We start from the raw sequence: 17967 nt of genomic DNA, 5'->3' as shown, positions 1-17967 counted from the left end.
CATTTCTCGTGGCATGCTCATTTTAACTGTTAATTTTCCTCTCATATTCCAATGCCGACAATGCATCCTCCGTTTGATCATCACGATGTATATATATATATATATATATATACGGCTCATACAGCATCAAGAAAAGTTTTATTGTCCACAGGAGCCGACACGTAAAGATGATCAAAAGCAAATGGGAAAAACAATACACAGAAACACGATCAAACAGTAATTAGACTACTCGTGTCATCAAATGAATCATCCGCATTATGGCCGGAATCACGTCATCGTCACGGCGACGCATTTCTACAAGAAGCTTTCTGCTTTGTAATTTTTTTAAGACTTTTTTTGCATCATTCGCTAAATTGCAAAGATTTCGTAAAAAGAAAAAGCGGCAGAGAAAAAAAGACACGCGTGGATCAGATCGTCTTATGATACACACATCTCTCTGATAACAGAAAAGCTGGAAAAAAACAACACCAATGGAATAGTGGCTGAACTGTAATCAGTGGTTTAAGACATTTGTCATGACAGCCGGGTGTAGCGCATGAGCAGAGTTAAAGTTATACAGTGTGCATACACCAGATTCACAAACAGATACACTTTAAAAACCTCCAGGAACACAGAACGCCATCGAGCGTACGACGGCACAACAAAGCAGAAGCATCGGACTCCTCGCGCTCCTCCTTTTCCCCACAAGACGTGGGCTTTGAGAGCCGGAGCGATTAGCTTATTAGCATTTTTTTTGGTGTAAACATTCATTGGCCGTGACCGCCCTCCAACCATCACGCTGCCATTACCATTAGTCATCTTAATGTCCGTCTGGCAGCGAGTCACCCCCATGCAAAGGGGTGATTGGTTGTCACGGTGTTACCCAAAAGGCACTCCAACCAGCAGCCATTTTGTTTTTCATTGTCAACGCAGGCCAGCTGTTTGTATTTCTCCTCGTTTTTTCATTGTTTAAAAAAAATAATGTTCTCGACCGTCGCCGCATCTCCTCGCCGGTGTTTCAGAAAGAGAGTCAAGCTGCGGGGGGGGGGGGGGGGGGGGGGGTACATCTCAGTGTCGGGAGTCGAGCACGTGTCCGGAGGAAGAGAAAGATTAAAAAAAAAATATATATATAAAAAAAAAAAAAGGGGGATTATCTGTTTCGTTGTTCTTTTGAGTGTCGAGAGTCTTCCATCTGTCGGTTTTTCTGCAAAGAGGAGAAACAACAGCGGTGAGAATTAATCACATCGGCGTCACACTTTCGAGGCGAGAAGACGCCGAATTGAGCGAATTTGTTCTCCAAAATACGCGCGTTGAGGTTATGAAACATGTGTACAAACAGGAAGTGGAAGAATCCTTTGACTTCTTCCTCTCGCGTTTTTACAAGCAAACATTTCTTGTGCGGCGAATCTGAGCTCGGCCTAATTACAGCCTGCATCTCCGCGCCTCCAGAGAGACGCACAGCGAGGAGGAGTGAGGCGTATGTTTGGCTTTCATCACGCCGAAAATGTGCGAAACGTGTAAGTTGACAGACAAAAGTAATAATGACCCAACGTCCTCTAATCTGCTCTTTGCATTCAGAAACTCACATTCTTCTGTCATTTAAAGTTAAATTTAACGCTACTCGTTCCGCTCTATGTTGATATACTTTGCTTCTGACAGTATTTTGTCATTTTGCATTTTTTTCTTTAATTATTGAAACTTTTAATTTAAATTGCGCAGCCTCTGTGATTTGAGCATATTAAACGTTTGATGCATTTCGGACCCGATCGCTGTGTGTTTCCTACGTGTCAAACCAGGACTCAGTCCTCTATCCCTGCAGCTGACACACACACACGTGCACGAGCACATATGTGTGTAGCAGTCAAATGCACAAATACTAACACACACACACACACACACACACACACACACACACACAAACACTCCCACCTGCACCCACCTCACAGTTTGGCTCTCTAAAAATAAAGATGACTATCAGAAGCCACAACGTCTGGATGAGACTTCTTTTTTTTAAACACAGATGAGCCGCAGAAGACGATACATCTGGTCCCAGATCAGTCCGAAGTGAAAGCCAGAGCTTTAATATGCACAGCATCCAACAGCTGGCCGGTCCAAACTCAACAAAACACACTGGCAGGCGCAGCAGAGGGAAGAGCAGTGACATATCTGATGATAGTGGGAGCAGAAGGGAGAGTATTGTTTCATACACAGAACAATCCTCCCATTCGGAGCCAGAACCACACACAAAATCATCAAAATGTACACAACCGTGTGTTTATGCTCTTGTGTGTGTCTGTGTGTGTCTGTGTGTGTGCATCCTATACTCTCAAGAAAGTACTAAATATCGGGGATACTTTTCGTGTGCAGGTCAAACCGGCACACACGTTATTTTCTTAGTAAAAAAACCCGACGTGGACAAAATGACTTTAACAATGACCTGCAATCTAATACATGGACATGAATTAAGGCTTCAAATAACTTCACTTGGAACATTATACACTTTGATATACTGTGTTCCCATTATTGTGTCTACCCCCTCCCTACATACCACCTTAGCAAGCTTTCAAAAAAAGTTTTAAAAAAAGAGACTGCAACCTTTTGGACATTCTGTTTGTATTCACATATAGGAGTTAAATGTAATTTAACACACGTATGTACAATTTAATTTAAATTACACCACACACACACACACACACACACACACACACACACACACACACACACAGTGTTAAATGCATGCATGCACACTCTGTCTTTGATGTTGCTCGGAGACTCTTTTTTAACCTCATCGTCTTTCCTAAACTTAGACATTCAGGTCAGTTTCAGGGCCTTGAATCGTGAGCGCTCTCCGTGGCGGCCGAGCTGACGACAACAGGCAGAGTGGAGGGTCGTAGCTACCGCGGTGCGTTCAAGGACGCTGCGCTACCACGTGCACGGGGGCCTTGGCATTCCATCCACGGCGCTGAGTGGAGCCCTCGACGTCTGCAGAGGCCACTGGAGGTTTAATAATAAGGCAGAGGGGAACATCTGCAGCGTGCACATGGCCGGCGGCTGCGTGTGTGTGTGTGTGTGTGGACATCATCATATATGTTGTGTGTGTAGTAGCTTTCACATTGAATTACATATAACTGTGCGAATGCTGTACTGGCCTGTGTTGAAAGTCAAAGTGTTGTTCTTAACTTGTAGCTGATAGAAAAGTGTGTATTTCTTGTCTTTTATTTTGAAGGACTTCCTGGTTGCCTTATTTGCAAAAACAACATCAAACTGTAAGTCTTATCAAACTAAAACCAGGAGAGGGGAGAGATAAAAATCCATAAAAACAACATCTGCGAGCGTATTCCCGTTTACTAATCTGCAGATGTGTTCACGTAAACACACACACACACACACACACACACACACACACTGCACAGGTAATTAAAGCTCACTCCAAACACACTTCTGCAAACACACACACCACTACACGTGTACATGCGCTGACACACACACACACACACACACACATGCCCGTGTGCCTGACCCTAACCCTGCTACACACACCTTCCTAATACCTCACAACTGTTTCCAATCTAAAGGTTCCTGCTTGTCTGGGCCCCGGCGGGGCCTGATTGCACGATACAAGATCCTGAGGAGAGAGGGCAAGGCTGCAGGGGAGAGAGAGGGAGGGAGAGAGAGATGTGCCTCCACTTATTTCTCCTCACTCTCCCTCTCCCTCTCTCTCTCTCTCCCTCTCCCTCTCCCTCTCCCTCTCTCTCTCTCTCTCTCTCTCTCTCTCTCTCTCCTTTCATGCTGTACCTGCGCTGGAATCTGGTGTCTGTTAAAACGGTTGAAAAGAAGCAGACCCTGTGAAGTCGATCCCACCGATTCTGGAGGAAAACATTTGTCTTAAATACATCAGAGGTCTGTCGGAGCCGGCAGAGTTTAGATCGAGGTGGTGATAACGTGCAGTTCAGATAAAGAGAAACAACAAAGTGCGTAACGTTGTTTCCTTGAAAACGTTTCACCGAAGTTATTGATTTTTAAATGTTGTTCATTGTGGGCGTTGAGGTTTGTTTTTATGCTGCATGTGTAAACGTTTATTTTATTTATTTTTACAAACATGTTGATACTTTTGTTATCTGATTTTAAATATATATTTTTTTAATGTTTACTTTTGTTTTATATTATTTCTTAATGGCTTTTATTTACCAGGGAAAGAGTTGGACCCAAAATGGCAGAACATTGTTTTGCACAAACCAAAACAGAACAAACACTTAATTTGATGACCTAATTATCTGAGCTGCATAACATTTATTAACGTTTGTTTTATTTAAAAAAAGCCAAATATAAACTAAATATTAGCCAGTAATTAACAGCATGTTGCATTTTACAAAAAAACATTTTTTAAATGCAACAACTGAAGATAACGGATTCAGTAAAAGTTTGAACCAAACATATAGATGAAAACATCAGAATTAGAAACATTAATTGTATTATAATATGACCGATTGGAGAACAATCTTTACGAAAAGAGGCCCACTCAGTTTGTGCTGATGTTGTAATTAAGGCATTTTAACAGCTGTGTTATACATTTATTGAGATTGTATTATTCATTTATAAATATGACATTTTGTGTGCAGTTGTACATCAACTTTGCTTCATGTTCTTCAGTCTGAAAACATCTGAGCCTCTCAGTTATTCATTAAACAAAAGTTTGGGTTTTATTTGAGCTTTTCTTGAACGTGATGTTTGTGCCTCTTTTAAACACGGAAAGAAACACCAAGTGTGCTGATGGCACGGTGAGTGTGCATGTGCATGTGCATGTGCATGTGTGTGTGTTTCGGTGTATTTGGTCCGTACCTGAGAGGCTGCAGTGGAGCGTCTTGTTGCACTGGACTACGCGTTAGGACAGACAGGGGACAGCAGTGGAGACAACGCAGGGGAACAGATCCAACTCTGGATGTTAATACAGGTGGAGAGATGAAGTCAACCAGTTACGGAGCACACAGACGGAGCAGGAATGGGTGCAGAGGTTTTGAGATGAAGAGGTTAAAATCAGAATTTAGAGGTTCAGAGGTCATGAAATGGGTTGCAGACACAGACACAGGCGGTGGGGTGGAGACGTGGACACGGGAGGGTGGAGAAGAGGAGTTGGCTGGGGGGGTCCTAGTGGCTGGTGGACATGGCCCAGGCTCCCTCCATCCTCCACACGGAGAAGGCGTAGCTCAGTCTTTCGTGGGCCAGGTAGTTGCAGCTGGCCAGCTTGGCGTCCATCTCGTCGCTCTGCAGCACCTGGTAGAGGAAGTCGATGTAGCGCGAGGCCAGCTTCAGGATCTGGATCTTGCTCAGCTTGTCCGACGGTAGCGTGGGGATGATTTTGCGTAGAGAGGAGAAGGCGTCGTTCAGGGACTGCGTGCGTTGACGCTCCCGCACGTTGGCGATGACGCGCTGAGAGTGGAGGTCCTCGAAGGGCTGGTCCAGCCTGGGGCCCAGCGACGTGGGGGCCAACGACACGACCGTGGACGGGCTCTTCTTCCCCTTCTTGGGGCCGGACGGCAGCAGGCTGGTGGGGCTGCCGGTGCTGCTCTCCTCTGCCTGGCCCAGGCCGTCCTTCTTGGGGAAAGGGGAGCGCTTCCGATTTCCTGCCTGGGAGGTCTTCTTCGATCCCCTTTCCAGTTCCTCCTCGCTGGCCCCCAGACCTCCTTCGGGGGAGTTGGTGCAGGACACCTCTTCTCTCATCGTACCGTCCACCAGCAACCGTTCAGCCTCCGCTGCAGAGACTCTTTCTTTCTCAAGCAACAGCAACCGAGCTGGTGAAACAAAAGTCTTCTCTTTTAGTCAAAGAAAGTTACGGCTTCAGAAACTCCATCGGCGTGGACGTGGCTCTGGCTGTCCGGTCCCCTGGTTACCTTGTTAAACGTCTAACGTTCACATTCCCCTCTCAACCTGGCAGACAGAACAACAACAAACCATCTGACAGGCAGGTCCACCTCCGCCTCTTTTATACCCGAATGCTAACTCGAGGCCTGCGGGCAGTTCTCTTTGGCTAAGCGGACTTCCAGAGGGCGTGGTCCGGCCGGAGCCAGGCGGAGAAGCAGGAAGTGTGCGTTAGCTGGGCGGGCGATGGAGGAAGGGGGTAAGTGGACCTGTGAGCCAATGAGAAGTGCTGTGTCTAATGTTGCAGGGATGTCTGAGGCTTTATGGGTTCCAGATTTGGGGCTGCAGCGTCAGTCGGCATGCACCCACCCCTGCGTCTGCATTCTCATTTATCAACTCACTATTAGTCCAGGAAAGAAGCTTTTTATTTCTGACAGTCATCAGTGTGAACGTTGATATTGAAAAACTTGTTATATGCAATTTTATGAACAAACGTTCTCAACGGCTTTTTTTTTCTTTCCTACAACATAAAAGCCGTGTCGTGATAGGAGATTTAAATTGTTTCCTTTAACAAGAGAACAAGTTTCCACGCTAACGTTTGTCTTCCATTGTTTTTAATCATGCTGATAAGCAGAATCCATAAAAACAAATCCTTGAAACCGCGAGTTGGCCCGAGTCGATGAAAACAGGATTTATAGGGGAAACAATGCACTTTTAATAATTATAATTGTTTATAGTTGGCACAAGCTACACATTTTTTTTGCCACGACAGACCGTAAAATCTTTTTTTATACATGAATCTGTTCGGCTGCAGTAGTTTGAAGATGATCTGAGAGAAACTTTTGAGGTTGTGCACGCATCTCGGAAAGAACTGCACGAGACGAACTCCTCCACACCTCAAAGGACGTCCGTTACCTAACACCTAACCGGCGTTTGGGTGACGTCAGCTGCTCCTCGTCATCCACGTTGGGCCGGGGAGCACAGACGGGACCCTAAATAACCCCTGACCTCAGTGGCCCGCTGACCTCAGTCTGCAGAGGTGAGAGAGCACGTAATTGTGCCATCCATGGCCTCGGGGCAGCGCCGACACATGTTCCACCTCTCCAACCGCCGACCCATCTGGGTCTGCAGCCACTTACAGACGCCTCTGACACAGCGGACCGGCCGGTGCGCCTGAGAAGATGATGACACGACGAAGCTCGAGCTAAACGCGTTGTTCAATCCGTGTCCAACAACCTGCAATTTGATCAAATTACTAAAAACCCGTCCCGGCGTCCGTTCGTACCTCGCGTGCGTCACGACTCGAGTGACTCATGTGCGGATCGCTGCAGAGGAATCTCTGTGGGGAGTTTTCCGCTGCTCTAAGATGCTGAAATGTTGTACTTTTTGACGACAGCGTACTTAATGGTAGCTTTTATATTTCAACGCCTCCCGACATGGCTTTTTTAAGCTGACACAAATTCAGCGACTGTCCAGAGATGTTGTACGAAGACGCAGAGACCAGATGTTCAGAAACGTGGATTATTTACCAACAAAACCGTTAAAAAAAAAAAAAAAAAAACTTGTTTCTTCTAGCGGCATCTGAAGGGCCCGTGTGTGTGTGTGTGTGTGTGTGCGTGTGTGTGTGTGTGTGTGTGTGCAGAGAGCAGCTCAGAAGATTCCTGATGAGCCTCGTGATTGCACCGGTTTACATTTCATTCAAAGAGGGACGTTGAGCGGAAAGTAGCTCTTTCCCAGTTGGGTTTAATCAACTGGGAAGAAGAAGAAGAAGAAAAAAAACCTTCATCTGGCCATCAAAGCCAGGCCACGGACAGAGACAGTGAATTATATGAGTTTGTATTTACATAACAGGCCCAGTCGACTCCAGGATTAACTGGTATTACAAGCCGGGGCTTATTGGGAGCTCTGGCGGAGACAGCGGAGGGACAGGAAAGTCATTGTGTTGCCGAGGGTGATCTCGCCGAGCCGCCGCTTTACCTTTTTAGCGAAAGCGTGGCTCCGTGCCACCATCGTGGAAAATATGAGCAAACAAAAGCGAGTAGGCCGACAGGAATGTCGTGGCACGCAGAAGAACAGAAGGGGAGAGGAGAGAGAAGAGAGAGAGAATGGGAGAAGAATAAGAAAAGGGGAGAAGAAAAGGAGAAGAAAGGAGAGAGAGAAGGGGAAAAAAAAGTGAGGCTGTCCAAACAGAACCAGATGCAGGAGTGTGGAGGCGCGTTTGATCTCTGTCCTCATAGGCTGATTGATGTTGCACATTTCATTTCCTTGTCAGAGTCCTGACATAATGTTTCACTAAACACTCGGGCCCTGCTCTCGTCTTCGTTTTATTTCCACGGGGGTCGTGATTAACCCTTTCTGGAGCTGAAAATAGATCATACACATATCAATATATATATATATCAGTATATATTGGCTTACGCGCACACGAGGGGGCTTGGGTATCAAAGAAGGCCGACGTATTGTCTGTTTCTGACTCGGCAACATGTGGCTGAAACACTGCACTGGGGGAGCGGCCATGTTGGAACTTTTGAAGTTCTGCGGGAAAAAAAAAAAGGGGAAAAAAAGAGGAAAACAGTTTCTTTAAGGTCGTAATGCAGTCAATTCAATTACCGTCACGCGCCAAGAGGACGGGGTGGCTGCGGCCGGCGTGCTCAGCTGGTCGCAGCGCGACCGGTCATAAATGATGTGTTTGGAAAATCCACGCCGGCTTGACAAAAAGGAACTAATCATTAAATTCCTCCTCACCTTCACCCCCGGGAGAATTCTTCACCCTCCTCGCTGCCGTTATTGATGTTTGCACACCGCACACTACACCCTCCTCCACCCCATACCCACCCGTCCACGGCTCCATCCCTCCCGAGGAGCCTATAGTGGCACAAAGGCAGACATCTGGGACCCATTTCCCCCCTGGAGGAGCCCTTCCTGTGGGGTATCCACTTAGAGGGGTTCTGGAGGAGCGGGGGAGGGGGGGGGGGGGGGGGGGGGGGGGGGGGTGAAGGGGTGAAGGTGCATGGTATGTGGGGGATGGTGGTGATGGGCCTGGGTGGAGTGTGTGTGTGTGTGTGTGTGTATGGGGGGGGGGGGGGGGGGGGGTGAGAGGTGTGGATGATAAGCAAATCTAATGCAAACTGTGCCGAGGTCTAGATTTAGAAGGAAACATTTTTTAAACTCTCACGTTGAAGCATCAATGTTCAATGTGCATCGCGTTCATTGATGCTTCATTGAGAGTCTAACCCTGATGCATCGCGCTCCCCTCAGGAGTCAGAGGAGGACATTGACTCCACTCTCATGTCTGTGATGATATTGACTCCACTCTCATGTCTGTGATGATATTGACTCTCATGTCTGTGATGATATTGACTCTCATGTCTGTGATGAGATTGACTCTCATGTCTGTGGTGATATTGACTCTCATGTCTGTGATGAGATTGACTCTCATGTCTGTGGTGATATTGACTCTCATGTCTGTGGTGATATTGACTCTCATGTCTGTGATGAGATTGACTCTCATGTCTGTGATGAGATTGACTCTCATGTCTGTGGTGATATTGACTCTCATGTCTGTGATGAGATTGACTCTCATGTCTGTGATGAGATTGACTCTCATGTCTGTGATGATATTGAATCATGTCTGTGATGAGATTGACTCTCATGTCTGTGGTGATATTGACTCATGTCTGTGGTGATATTGACTCTCATGTCTGTGATGAGATTGACTCTCATGTCTGTGGTGATATTGACTCTCATGTCTGTGATGATATTGACTCTCATGTCTGTGATGAGATTGACTCTCATGTCTGTGATGAGATTGACTCTCATGTCTGTGGTGATATTGACTCTCATGTCTGTGATGATATTGACTCTCATGTCTGTGGTGATATTGACTCTCATGTCTGTGATGATATTGACTCTCATGTCTGTGGTGATATTGACTCTCATGTCTGTGATGATATTGACTCATGTCTGTGATGAGATTGACTCTCATGTCTGTGATGAGATTGACTCTCATGTCTGTGGTGATATTGACTCTCATGTCCGTGATGAGATTGACTCTCATGTCTGTGGTGATATTGACTCATGTCTGTGGTGATATTGACTCTCATGTCTGTGATGATATTGACTCTCATGTCTGTGATGATATTGACTCTCATGTATGTGATGAGATTGACTCTCATGTCTGTGATGATATTGACTCTCATGTATGTGGTGATATTGACTCTTGTGTCTGTGATGAGATTGACTCTCATGTCTGTGATGATATTGACTCATGTCTGTGATGAGATTGACTCTCATGTCTGTGATGATATTGACTCTCATGTCTGTGGTGATATTGACTCTCATGTCTGTGATGATATTGACTCTCATGTCTGTGATGATATTGACTCTCATGTATGTGGTGATATTGACTCTTGTGTCTGTGATGAGATTGACTCTCATGTCTGTGATGATATTGACTCATGTCTGTGATGAGATTGACTCTCATGTCTGTGATGATATTGACTCTCATGTCTGTGGTGATATTGACTCTCATGTCTGTGATGATATTGACTCTCATGTCTGTGATGATATTGACTCATGTCTGTGATGAGATTGACTCTCATGTCTGTGGTGATATTGACTATCATGTCTGTGGTGATATTGACTCATGTCTGTGATGATATTGACTCATGTCTGTGGTGATATTGACTCATGTCTGTGGTGATATTGACTCATGTCTGTGGTGATATTGACTCATGTCTGTGAGGTAAAGCTGGAGTCAGTCTTGGTTTAGATCAGCATGCAGACTGTAAACAGGGGGAACATCACGGCCTCTCGGGGTCGATAATGAACGCTTTTATCTTCTCGTTTAAACCTCCTAAAAAGTGTAAAGACTCCAAACGGTGTTGGTGTGTGAGCTGAGGTCGGGCTGGCTGCCCGTGTTCCCGGCCTCTGATCCAGAGCCACACGTGTCCATGAAGATTTAGAAATTGTATAAAGTTGGTAAGAATGTGCCGCCAAAGGCGCAGAACATTTGTATACAGTTTATAATGTATTAGATTATTGACATAACTAATAAGCCGACACAGACAACACGTCCAGGTTTTCATCTCCCGATGAAGGAAATGAAACTTTGTGACAAAGTTGGAGCAGTTTTAGTTTTTAAGTTCTTCTCGAGGCCTCGTGTGGAAAACGCTGACACACATCTGTGCACCATTCACGGGGTTAGAATACAAAATATGACAGTCGTTTGCTCACGTTGCCAAGCCTGTCAATCAAAGCTGATCACACACTCCGGATGAAGCGGATCTGCTATATATATGTGTTGAACTCTTTATAAATAGCATTGTTTTGTTAAATAGAATCTGCAGTGACTTCCATTCGCTGACAACGATCATGTGACTAAACAGACCTTACAGTGACACAAACATTTAGAGATACCTTTAACATAAGTGTGTTTTTTTTCAAATTGAGAAGTGAACTCATGCATTAAAAACACGTCCCTCCCGCACTGCGTGCAAGCCGGTATTATTCTTGTTTAGCTGCGACTTATCTTCTCGTATTAGACTGTAATTTATCATAATATTTAGTGCTCAAGCTTCCTTCAAATGTCCCCGCTTTCATGTGTAATTTAGCCAATATCCTGCTCTGGCTCTGATTACAGTGTTTAAGTGCTGGGCTTCGTCCACGGCACATTACAAACAGTCCCAGTGGAGCTCACAGCTGAGCTGGGGCGCAGCGTGCTGGGCTAGTGTACGCTGAGCAGCAGGCTGCAGAGCCTGTGTGGCTTATTATGGGACATGCAGGCGAGAAGAGGTGCATGCTGGTTAAAAGCAGTTTTCAGCACGGCTCTCTAATGAGTCGCTCTTCATTTATCGTTTTAAAAACATGAATCAATTAAATGTATAATGCATTATTAAAAACAACACAACATTTCCCTTTGGTTATAATGCAGTTGGGTCATTATTAGTGAAAAAGAAAGTGGTCGTATGGTCCACTCACAACACAAGACATTAGTAAGTTAATGATTAACTTTAAATTAATAAAGCCATTAGTTACATCATAAAAAGCCTTGAAAAGAGGGGTGTGGTGTTTCACACTGAACACACACATTAAACAAACAAGAGCTTTGAGGCTCCGTGTGTGTGTGTGTGTGTGTGTGTGTGTGTGTGTGTGTGTGTGTGACTGTTGCATCACATCACGTCCATGTCACGTGATCTCTGTGTGTACGATGTGACACAGACAGAAACAAACAGCAACAGTCAATCAACCGTCGGCTTCTATTAAAATTGTTACATGTCCAGCTGAAGAAAAAGTGCTTATTTAGTTTTATAACGCTGACGCTGACGTAAAGGAGCCTGTAGACGGCACAGCATCACATGAAAGACACTTCCTGTGGTTGAGTCAGCTGTTCCAATTCAATATGTTAGGTTCACTTTCTTTGTGAACGCTTATGGCCGTCGGTGAGTCGGCGGATCGTCATCTCATGAAGCCACAAGACATCCGAATGTGTTGCGATGAGGACAATATGAAGTGTGTGTGTCCAGATAGGAACCGCCTTCCCCCTCTTGTGTGGAGCCATACATGAGATGCCCTGTGTGTGGATGTCTTCAGGTCGTGGAACACCTTTTGGACTAACCCCACGCATCAGTTTCAACGTCACGTCTTGAGATACGCAGCCTGCGGGGAGTCGGGCGCCGCCGTCTCCAACCTCACACTTCAAAATGCTGGTTCCTGGACGCCGTGCCAACCCTGGATCTCCTGGATTAGGCACTATCACGCATCCAGAGCTGTCAAACTCACAGCGCCGCTCTGTGTGCAAGGTAGAGAGGAATGCTGCAGAGCTCCTCCATGAGAAACATCAACAGGCTTCAAAGGGGCGCTGCCTTCACATTGAATCAATCCCCACTTGCGTTAGATCAGATGAATTCACCAAAGCTACATTGCGCTAACATTTCTTTATGGGTTTCCTCAAATCCCTGGTTCTGGTTCTGGTTCCCCATGTGAAGCCACTTCAAACGGGCCTCCGCCGTGGCATATCCCTTTGTGTTCTCAAACGGCAAATATTTGTCTCTCTAAAATGTTTCAGATGCGAGAGCACACAGTGGTCCCAGAGGCACCGACGGCCGAGTCAAGGAGGAACAATGGCCGAGCGGGGGGGGGGGGAGGGGGGGGGGGGGGGGGGGGGGTCTGCAGGGAGCCTTCGAATGACGGACGAGTGTGGATGAAGATAAAAGGAAAAGAGCAGAGATAGTGTGGGAGAAATCCTGCAGCAGTAAATCAGTGTGGTAATAGGGAAAGACTGGAGGGGGGTGGAGGCTGGGGGGGGGGGGGGGGGCATGGGGGGGCTGCAGAGGTCTCGAAACACATGTTTCAGTTTGTAAATAAAACAGTAAATTGCTATGGATATTTCTTAAATATCTGCGGGCTTTGTACCTCTCTTTGCGGAAGTTCCTGGGAAATCATTGTGGGCCGGCCTTCTTCAAAACGCCAAAGCGGCTCCTTAAAGTCAAAGAGCATCTGGTTCTCCACACATCCAACATGTCTGCTCTTCATTTGGAGGCTTTTTCTTCCCCTCCCGACTCATCTTTTTTTAGATCACGTTTTTTTTTTTTATCAATAATACCAATGTTCATAATTATTATGCAGTTATGCATCGGTCTGGTGCAAAGGAACCAAGTACTTTATTTACTTTGACTACCTTTACAGACAAATACAATGACTGGTTATAAACATTTGACCAACTAAACATCAGATCAACTCATAACGTTGGATGCATTGTTATAGATTAAACGACTCAATAGTTGCAAATCAGCTCCACATTAAAATGATGCGTATGCATCGGTATATTCCAGCAATATAATATATTCTGCCACTTAACGAGTACTTCAATGAAGATTTTAAGCGTGTGATGTTTACATGCTTGTAAAGTAAAAGATTGCAATATTTCTTCCATCATTTCCGTTGATGAAATACACGTGAAAATACTTCATTACAAGTAAAAAAGAAGTCCTGCATTCACATTTGTACTCAAGTAAAAGTTCAGAAGTATTTAACAAAGAAATGTAACGAAAGTAAAAGTACTAATTATGCAGAATGTCAGTGCTGTAATATCATGATAAATTATGCATTAATATGTAAACAGTATATTGTTGCAGTTGGTCAAGACGGAGCTCATTTTAACCACTTCATACACTGTCGGGTAGATTAATCTCACAATGAATCGTAACAAATGGACCATATTGTACGAAACGCATAAATGTGAGATGTAAAGCTGTAGATAACCTATGAACATGTCAATAAATATGATATGTAATGATGTAGATAACCTATGAACATGTCAATAAATATAAGATGTAAAGCTGTAGATAACCTATGAACATGTCAATAAATATGAAATGTAAAGCTGTAGATAACCTATGAACAATATAAATAAATATGAAACATAAAGCTGTAGATAACCTATGAACATGTCAATAAATATGAGATGTAAAGCTGTAGATAACCTATGAACAATGTAAATAAATATGAAACATAAAGCTGTAGATAACCTATAAACAATATAAATAAATATGAAACATAAAGCTGTAGATAACTTATGAACAATATCAATAAATATGAAACATAAAGCTGTAGATAACCTATAAACAATATCAATAAATATGAAACATAAAGATGTAGATAACTTATGAACAATATAAATAAATATGAAACATAAAGCTGTAGATAACCTATGAACATGTCAATAAATATGAGATGTAAAGCTGTAGATAACCTATGAACAATGTAAATAAATATGAAACATAAAGCTGTAGATAACCTATAAACAATATAAATAAATATGAAACATAAAGCTGTAGATAACTTATGAACAATATAAATAAATATGAAACATAAAGCTGTAGATAACCTATAAACAATATAAATAAATATGAAACATAAAGATGTAGATAACTTATGAACAATATAAATAAATATGAGACAAAAAGCTGTAGATAACCTATGAACATGTCAATAAATATGAAACATAAAGCTGTAGATAACCTATGAACAATATAAATAAATATGAAACATAAAGATGTAGATAACTATGAACAATATAAATAAATATGAAACATAAAGCTGTAGATAACTATGAACAATATAAATAAATATGAGACATAAAGATGTAGATAACTATGAACAATATAAATAAATATGAAACATAAAGATGTAGACAACTATGAACAATATAAATAAATATGAGACATAAAGATGTAGATAACTTATGAACAATATAAATAAATATGAGACATAAAGATGTAGATAACTATGAACAATATAAATAAATATGAAACATAAAGATGTAGATAACTATGAACAATATAAATAAATATGAGACATAAAGATGTAGATAACTATGAACAATGTAAATAAATATGAGACATAAAGATGTAGATAACTTATAAACAATGTAAATAAATATGAGACATAAAGATGTAGATAACCTATAAACAATGTAAATAAATATGAGACATAAAGATGTAGATAACTTATGAACAATATAAATAAATATGAGACATAAAGATGTAGATAACTTATGAACAATATAAATAAATATGAGACATAAAGCTGTAGATAACGTATGAACAATATAAATAAATATGAGACATAAAGATGTAGATAACTATAAACAATATCAATAAATATGAGACATAAAGATGTAGATAACTTATGAACAATATAAATAAATATGAAACATAAAGCTGTAGATAACTATGAACAATGTAAATAAATATGAAACATAAAGATGTAGATAACTTATGAACAATATAAATAAATATGAGACATAAAGATGTAGATAACTTATGAACAATATAAATAAATATGAGACATAAAGCTGTAGATAACCTATGAACATGTCAATAAATATGAGATGTAAAGCTGTAGATAACCTATGAACAATGTAAATAAATATGAACATAAAGCTGTAGATAACCTATAAACAATATAAATAATATGAAACATAAAGCTGTAGATAACTTATGAACAATATAAATAAATATGAAACATAAAGCTGTAGATAACCTATAAACAATATAAATAAATATGAAACATAAAGATGTAGATAACTTATGAACAATATAAATAAATATGAGACAAAAAGCTGTAGATAACCTATGAACATGTCAATAAATATGAAACATAAAGCTGTAGATAACCTATGAACAATATAAATAAATATGAAACATAAAGATGTAGATAACTATGAACAATATAAATAAATATGAGACATAAAGATGTAGATAACTATGAACAATATAAATAAATATGAGACATAAAGATGTAGATAACTATGAACAATATAAATAAATATGAAACATAAAGATGTAGATAACTATGAACAATATAAATAAATATGAGACATAAAGATGTAGATAACTTATGAACAATATAAATAAATATGAGACATAAAGATGTAGATAACTATGAACAATATAAATAAATATGAAACATAAAGATGTAGATAACTATGAACAATATAAATAAATATGAGACATAAAGATGTAGATAACTATGAACAATGTAAATAAATATGAGACATAAAGATGTAGATAACTTATAAACAATGTAAATAAATATGAGACATAAAGATGTAGATAACCTATAAACAATGTAAATAAATATGAGACATAAAGATGTAGATAACTTATGAACAATATAAATAAATATGAGACATAAAGATGTAGATAACTTATGAACAATATAAATAAATATGAGACATAAAGCTGTAGATAACTTATGAACAATATAAATAAATATGAGACATAAAGCTGTAGATAACTGAGACATAAAGATGTAGATAACTTATGAACAATATAAATAAATATGAGACATAAAGATGTAGATAACTTATGAACAATATAAATAAATATGAGACATAAAGCTGTAGATAACTATGAAAAGCTCCTGGAGGGGTTGACGTGCAGCGAGCGTCTCTCTTCAGGTGCTCTGTCGTCATCCTCTGTGAAGGTGTGCACGTGTACAATACCGAGCAATAACGTACCCTGTGATTAAGTTGATCTAATTACACCGGATGTTTAGGATGCTCGTGTTATTTGAACGTGTAAACTTTAGTTTCCAGTCTCACCGCACTCCACCAGACTGCCAGTCAACACTCGAGACAACTTCCTCCCTTGATTTGGGTAGAAAGGAGTCCCATAATTGAATAAAACGAGACCCCTCCCTCTCTTTACATACCACACACACACACACACACACACACACACACACACACACACACGTTTTTACAGGCTGGTGTATAAACTTAATAGGACGCATTTGGTTCCAAAGCCCCCAGCTCGCTCAGTGGAAAGTGAGCCGGATTGTTTTTCGGTTTCTTAAATGTCAAAGTTTATAACGGCCAGATAAAAAAATAAAAACATGTTGCCATGGTGATTAACCACAACATCGCAATTACCTCGAATGCAATGAGACTCTGGGGGCTTACAAACAAAACCAGTGTAATGCAATTAAGACATAAGTATACCACCAAAAAGAATGTCCTTAAAACACAAGAGGAAGGATGCAGGAAAGCAACAAAGGGTGAAATAATGAAAGTGGGGATCAAAGTGAGCGATTCTTCTGCTCCATGGACACATTTCTACCCCCAGGTATTGTCCTGCAAATTAATAACTCAATGAGTTTTTAATCCACCGAACACGGATAGTGCCAGTCACATATTTTTCACATCAACTTCAAAGTCCTTAACATAATCATACACTAAAACCCCCCCAAACCCCAAAATAAAAAAGGTGTATGGATGTAATAATGATGGCTGACTTCAAAGCGCATTGACCTGCATTCAGTTTTTCGGAGGCTTTTTCTTCATGAATGTGTCTCGGGCGGTTTTGGAGGGGAAAGTGGTTTCGTTCCTCTCGTGGTGCAAATCCCATCTAAAGCCCGACAGTGACCCTCCTGACCCGGGGGGGGGGGGGCACGGAGCGCCTTCGCCCCCTTGACGCGTCCTCGTGCTGCAGGGAGCCGCTTGTGAAGGAAATTGTGAATTGTCTTGTTGCTGCTGAAATTCGTGAAGTAAAATGTTTTGGAGGAATGGAAATTGTAACCCCAAAAATTAACAATAAACAGTTGTTATCCACAACAATGCACGGGGGG

General features: G+C 41.8%; 1 protein-coding gene across 1 annotated transcript; it reads right to left on the bottom strand.

Moving 5' to 3' along the window:
• Positions 1-5124: 5124 nt before the first annotated feature.
• On the bottom strand, positions 5125-5697 carry LOC117731170 (twist-related protein 2-like). The gene has a single exon (XM_034533344.1). The coding sequence runs from the start codon at positions 5695-5697 to the stop codon at positions 5125-5127; it is 573 nt and encodes a 190-aa protein (XP_034389235.1).
• Between the last annotated feature and the right edge of the window lie 12270 nt (positions 5698-17967).

The sequence above is a fragment of the Cyclopterus lumpus genome, chromosome 5 (genome assembly GCF_009769545.1).
Source record: "Cyclopterus lumpus isolate fCycLum1 chromosome 5, fCycLum1.pri, whole genome shotgun sequence".
Taxonomy (NCBI): Eukaryota; Metazoa; Chordata; class Actinopteri; order Perciformes; family Cyclopteridae; genus Cyclopterus; species Cyclopterus lumpus.
The sequence above is the reverse complement of the archived record's forward strand: the minus strand, read 5'-3'. Positions and strand labels throughout refer to the sequence as shown.

What these genes read in the sequence shown, in the direction of transcription:
- LOC117731170 (XM_034533344.1), bottom strand. Translation starts at nt 5,697, where the DNA reads ATGAGAGAAGAGGTGTCCTGCACCAACTCCCCCGAAGGAGGTCTGGGG.